At 60.9% G+C, this 6351-nt stretch overlaps 1 protein-coding gene across 1 annotated transcript; it reads right to left on the reverse strand.

Annotated features, from left to right (window-relative positions):
- Positions 1-391: 391 nt before the first annotated feature.
- LOC134796497 (uncharacterized) lies at positions 392-6135 on the reverse strand. The gene is made up of 2 exons (XM_063768687.1): positions 3673-6135; positions 392-3484 (listed from the first exon to the last, which is right to left on the reverse strand). Exons 1-2 carry the CDS (start codon positions 6133-6135, stop codon positions 392-394), a joined length of 5556 nt encoding a protein of 1851 aa, XP_063624757.1.
- Positions 6136-6351: the final 216 nt, after the last annotated feature.

Genomic DNA, 6351 nt, shown 5'->3' on the forward strand with positions numbered 1-6351 from the left:
TTTTTTTGCTACAGATACAATATCGACAAACGAACTAGGTATAGTTTTATTCGTGTTCACCTGACGAAGCCTTTTTTTTTTTTTTTTTTTGACGGAGTGGGAATGCGTTTATGCACGGTGTGTGGGACTCGCCGTTCCTTTCCCCTCTCCTGGCAAGAGAGGGGGAGAATTTGGCCCTACCCACTAAACCCACTCCGGCGTTTCACCCTCTCTGCCGTTCGTGAGGGCGCACTGGGATCGACTAGGATGACATTCCACCACGGCGCCCTCCGGCAGCCCCGGCTTATCGCCAGGGCCCCCTCACAATGGGGGAGGATCAGAAACGCTTGATCCCCCCCTCCTCCGACGACGTGTATGGGGCCGTGCAATGCGGGTTCGGTACCCGCTGGCCCTACTGGGGCTCGAGGCGAGCATATGCTCTTCGCACTCGACCCTGCCGTCTACGTCGGAGAGGAAGCGCGTCAGCAGCCGCTTCACGCACCCTCTCCGCCGCCTCCTTCTGTGACATGATTTCTTCGCAGAAGGAGGTCACCGCTTCCCATTTCCTCTCGCTACCCAGCGTCGCCGCTATTATGCTGCGTAGCGAGAGGTCCGCTACCCCCGTGGTCGCCCTGAGGGCAGCTCTTTCCACGGCCCAGCGGTTGCACTCTTCTAGAGTGTGCTGGGCCGTGTCGTCCGCCGCTCCACATTCGTGGCACTGGGGCCCCGGCTCCCTCTGTATCTTGTGTAGGTAGTGTCCGAAGCAGCCGTGTCCGGACACCACCTGCGTCACCCTATATGTCAGGGCCCCCTTGCTCCGATCCACCCACTCGTCCATTACCGGGAGAATAGCCCCTATGGTTCGGGTTCCATAGTGGCTATCCTCCAAGGCATCCCTCCATCGCTCTCGTAGGCGCTCCGCGGCTGCCCGCGACACCCTCTCGGCATCTTCCGTGTTTGGGGGCTCCCCACGCCCCCTTGCTTCCGCCCTCCACCAGTACCTCTCCGCTAGTACCCCCGCGTCCAGCTCCCAAGGCGGGGTGCCGGCAAGAAGGCATGTCGCTGCGTGAGAAGTCGTGCGGTAGGCCCTCACCATCCTCTGGGCCACCACCCTCTGTGGCCGACGGAGCAATGCCTTCGTGCATCTCGTCAGCCGTCCGGCCCAAATTGGCGCCCCGTAGAGCGCCATGCTCCGGACGACCCCCGCATACAGCCGCCTACACGGCGCATTCGGCCCCCCCAAATTTCGCAGTAGGCGGCCCAGAGCCGAGGCAGCACCCACGAGCCGAGGAGCCAGTCGTGCAAAGTGCTCCTCGAATGTCCACTTTCTGTCCAGGACAAGGCCCAAGTACTTGATGTGGGCCTTGACCTGGACAGATTCACCCCCCACCCTCACTGCAGTGCCCGCCGGCAGCCGCCCCCAACCCCTCGTTCGCCCGAGGACCATAGCCTCGGTCTTTGGCAGGGCGACCCGTAGGCCCAGGAGTTCTATGCGCTGTATTGTGAGCTCTGTCGCCACTGCCGCCCTCCTGAGCACCTCTTCCAGCTCCTTTCCCCGCACAGCCACTAGTGTGTCGTCCGCATAACACACGGTGACCATGCGGGGAAACTGCACCCCCCGGATCGCCCAGTCGTAACCGATGTTCCACAGGAGTGGACCCAAGACTGACCCCTGTGGAACCCCGCACATCATGGCCCTCACGCTTCGGACACCCTTCTGCTCATAGAGCACTACCCGCGCCGTCAAGTAGTGCTCTATAACACGCCTCAGATAATGAGGCACTCCATGGTAACGGAGTGCCTCCCCAATGACCGTGTAGGGGAGGGACCCGAACGCGTTGGCGATGTCCAGTGACACCGCCACCACTCCCTCCTTCTGACCTGCCGCAAGTACTCCGAAATCCCTCAACGCGGCCACAGCGTCTATAGTAGACCGCCCCCTTCGGAACCCGAACTGGCTGTCATGTAAGTTCGGACCCGTCTCTACTAGATGCCGCTGGATACGGGAGACCAGGATTCGCTCGAAGAGCTTCCCGATCTCATCCAGCAGCACGATGGGGCGGTAGCCAGCGGGGGAGTCTGGTGGACGCCCCTCCTTACGCAGCAGGCACAGTCGCCCCTCCTTCCAGCATCTCGGGAAGCGCCCCTCCTCGAGGCAGTCGTCTAGGAGGGATTTGAGGCGGTTCCCGAGATGCTTAAGTGCAAGGAAGAGTACTTTTCCTGGCACTCCGTCCGGTCCCGCTGCTTTGCGCGTGGCCCTGACGCGGTCCATGGCCCACTCAATCTCGTCATCCGTTATGGGGACGACGACGAGCGGTTCCGCCGGGTCCGCTGCTGGGGAAGCCATCACCGGTGGGACGAAGTCTGGCGCCTCCGGAAACAGGCCCTCAACCACTCTTCGGAGGAGTTCTGGCTCCATGGAGTCCATGGGTGGGGCGCTCTGCAATTTGTTGCGCACCATTCTGTACGGGCGCCCCCATGGGTCCCTATTGAGGGTTGCCAAGAACTCCTCCCATCCCTCGTTCTTCGCCTTCCTAATGGCTTGCTGAAGGGCCCTTGTCTTTTCCGCCAACGCGGTGCGGAGGAGCTCCTCCTCTTCGGCGGTGTGCCTCCTTCTCCTGCATCGAGTATAGGCCCGCCGGGCGTTATTTGAGGCTGTGCGGAGGGCGGCGATCTCCGGGGTCCACCAGTAAACTTGTTTCTTGCCACGGGCAGGCCGGGCCCGGGGCATGGAAGCGTCACAAACCGCCTCCAGGGACCTTCTGAAGCAAACGGCCCTCTCGTCGATACCTCTTGGGGCCACCTGGGGAGCGTTCCACGCCTCGATGATGGCGGCCTCTTCCGCCATTTCTCTGTCGAGGCGGGCCAACGACCATCTTGGGAACCCCCCCTTCCCGGCCTGTCGGCCATTAGGCCTGGGCGCCGCGGCCCTCTGCAGCGGCGAAACCCTCATGCGGATATATAAATGATCTGAAAGAGTCTCTTCGTCCTCCAAAACGCGCCACTCGGTAATACGCGCTGCCAGGTCGGGGGTCGCGAAGGATAAGTCAACTATAGACCCCCCATTCCAGCGGACGCACGTCTGCGCGTTGCCGCAGTTGAGAAGGACCAAGCCCGCCGCTGCCGACCAAACCTCAACCTCGGCCCCTCTGGGTTCAGTGTTTGGGGACCCCCATGCTCGGCTCTTGGCGTTGAAATCCCCCAAGACCAGGATCGGCGCCTGGCCGGCCCTTCTCACTACCCCCTCCAGATCCTCCAGGAAGCGTTGGAAGGCATTCAGTGGCAGGTTGGGGGAGAAGTACACCCCGACTACTATAATTCCACCCCATTTAGCCGCCACGAATCCGTCCCCTCTCTCCATACTCACGAGGACATCCCCCAACGCCGGAGCCACCAGCGCCACCCGGCCGTCCCTAGCCCAGTTAGGCCGGGGAGGGACAGTGTAGGGCTCCGCCACCGCAGCCAGCGCGACACCCCACTCCGCCAGGTTCTGCATGAGCAGGTCCTGGGCGGGAACGGAGTGGTTGATGTTTCACTGTAACACTTCCCATGGACCTTGTTGCGGGTGTGCTGGCATTAATGGTCCATGGGTTGTCCCTCAATAACCTGTTCCGTCCGGGGGGGTCTTGGGTCAACGGCCGGTCTGGCCATTCCCGGAGCCCGATTCTCACTGCGGGCTTCCATACCCCTTACCTTAGGGGGGTTGCAGGAGAAACCGCCCATCCTGTGCCCTGCTGGCAATTTCGCCTGGTGGCAGACTGCACAAAAGGCCTCTGCTTGGCATGCCGCCCCTCGGTGCCCCGGCTTGCTGCAGCGGAAGCACAGATCGCTTCGCTCTACCGAGGAGGGGCAAGTGCCCCTAGTGTGTCCGATGCCCAGGCACTTAAAGCACCTGAGTACCTCAGGTTCAAGTGTTTCGATTCGGGCAGACGACCACCCTATTGTCGCCCTACCCGCCGACGCAGCGGCGCTCGCCGCTTCTATAGGGCACTGTACAAGGGCCGAGCCAGCGCCGCTGTAGCCGATGCGGATGTCCCCGACTCGGATATTCGCATGCGAGCAACCCCCTTTGGCCGCAATCGCCTTCGCTACTGCTTCCGGGGTGGCAGTTTCGTCGAGCCCGGAGACTCGGAGACGCGCCATCTTGACGGGTCTGTAGACCCGAGCCACGTCTCCTATGGCTGCCTCCAGGCGCACCTTCAGAGCGTCGGCGGTGCGGCCATTGTCTGCTCCCGCCACCTCCAAAATGCGGGCCCCGTCCGCCGTCTTCCGCACATTAATATGCTCGAGGCCAATCTCCTCGAGCCGAAAGGCTTGAGTGGCTCTCAGCATTACGGAGGCGTACGACTCCTTTGCCTCTGGCTTAAGAGCCACTACTACCGCCGCGGTTTTCGGCACCGCCAGTCTTTTGGGTGCCGGGGTCGACGGCGGCTTAGCCGTTTGTGTCGCCGAAGCGGCAGGAGGGGTGGCCTTCTTTTTCTTTTTTCTTCCCCGTTTCACCACTTGCGTCCATTCCCCTTGCGTGGGGGGTGTCTGTGTGGTGGCTGCGGGCACCGGCTTGGGCCCAGCCGCCGTCTTCTTGGTTTGCGGAGTAGGCGCAGGTCTCGCAGGGGGCATGAGTGTCGCCCCCGTCGCAGCAGCTTGTCTGCCACTGCCTCCCGACTGCCTCCTCGCCCTCAGTTGTGGGCTGGGTTGCTCCCGGGCGGCAGGCTGCGGGACCTCTGCCCTTCTTCTGTCTGCCGCTAGCGACGGGCGGAGGATTTCCTCCGGGGGGAGGCGCCTCTGTCCCTCCTGCAGCCTGGTGTTCTCCCTCTCTAGCTTCTCCCTGAAGGAGTCAAGAAGCGTCTCCATTTCGACCCTTAGGCGGTCCACTGACCCATTAGGGTCTATCGCAAGGGCTACCTGAGGGGCCGCCATTCCTCTTTCGGAGAAAGCTTTTCGGAGCGCTTTTGTCTCCGATCGCATGAGAGCGAGTTCTTCCCGCATCCTTTTATTATCCGCTCTGAGGGAGCGGATCTCCTCGCTCTCATGCTGTGCCTGTAGCTGCTCCATGGCGGCCTTAATAGCGCTGCAAGCGTCGTTGATGGCGCCCCTCACGGACCCACTGATATCGGCGGACTTCGCCGTCTGCTCCAATACCGTCTGGGCAGCCCGGCGTGCCGCCTCAATGGGGTCCTTATCCCCCGACGAGGACGCCTGATCACCTTCACCGTCCATTGGCTCCTCGTCTTCCTCCTCGGGGTCCCAGCCCACGCTGTTCCGTAGCTTGTCGCAGGTGGCCGACAACCCCGCGTAGGTCTTAGCGGCCTTTTTGCATCGGGCCGGAATCTTTAATTTAAGGCGAGGCGCGCCGGACCCTACACCGCCATCCTTCCTCCTCCTCCGAGCCGTGTTAATTTTTTGCGGCTCCTTATAGGGTTTCGGTTCCCCTTTATCAGGGTGGACCCTTTTGGCCACCACCTGGTGTCTGGTCCCTGAGGATACTCTTGGGGAGGGTGAGCGTGAATCCTTCCCTCTTTCCTCCATGTATCTCTTTTCCCGCTCCTTTTCTGACCCATCACCGGAATTTTTCTTATCGTTTTCCTCACTTGAGCGAGATTTCCCCCCACTATCATCCATATTTTTTTGTCCTATACCAGTCCCTTCCCCTTTATTGTCCTTTATATCCTTTATCTCCCTATTTTTCCTGCTTCTAGGTCGACTCCTGGTCCTTGTATTTGTTGAGGTTTCTGACACCTCGGCGTCTGATGGAGGCGCCGTCGACCCCGTTGTTGCCTCTTTAGATTTCTTAAGAGCCGATCCACGAGTGAACCGTTCCCCAGAATTTCGCGGCGGCGAACCACCACCCCTCAGTCTCAAAGTGCCCAAATTATCATTTGAGCACTCTGCCGCGTTCACGCAAAGGTCATTGGTGTTGGAGTGCGACATCGGGTTGCAGTCCTTCACCTTCCATTCGACACAGTCCTGATTCCATATCGCATCAGAGTCCGTTTTCATTGAGCCAAGGTTGTGTTCACGAAGACCGGCACCCTGCCGGCCTACGAGGCGATTGTTGCCCACCCCTGCATACGGAGGGCAGCCGCCCACCGAAGTGAGCGGACGGGCTTCCTCCCTTCGGAGACCCGCCAGGGGATTATTTTCGCAATCGACCTTCATGTTTCCTAATGCGATGACTCCACATCGTCGTCTCTTTTTTTCGGGGGTGAGCTCCCCCGCACGCTAGGCACTGGACTCCCTCCAGCCACGCATCCCATCGGCACGGTCCGCTCACCTTGGGATTGGGGATTTATTATAGTGGTTGTCTCCACGCAGCGCTACTCTCAGTGAGAAGCGCCCCCAGCCCGCTCAGTGCGGGTTACGGGTTGCCCGACG

This window comes from Cydia splendana, chromosome 13, assembly GCF_910591565.1.
Source record: "Cydia splendana chromosome 13, ilCydSple1.2, whole genome shotgun sequence".
Classification (NCBI taxonomy): Eukaryota; Metazoa; Arthropoda; class Insecta; order Lepidoptera; family Tortricidae; genus Cydia; species Cydia splendana.

Coding starts and splice junctions, on each gene's coding strand:
- LOC134796497 (XM_063768687.1), bottom strand. CDS start 6,135: ATGAAGGTCGATTGCGAAAATAATCCCCTGGCGGGTCTCCGAAGGGAG. Junction 3,485..3,672: donor TCTCCTGCAACCCCCCTAAG/GTAAGGGGTATG, acceptor GTTCCCGCCCAG/GACCTGCTCATGCAGAACCT.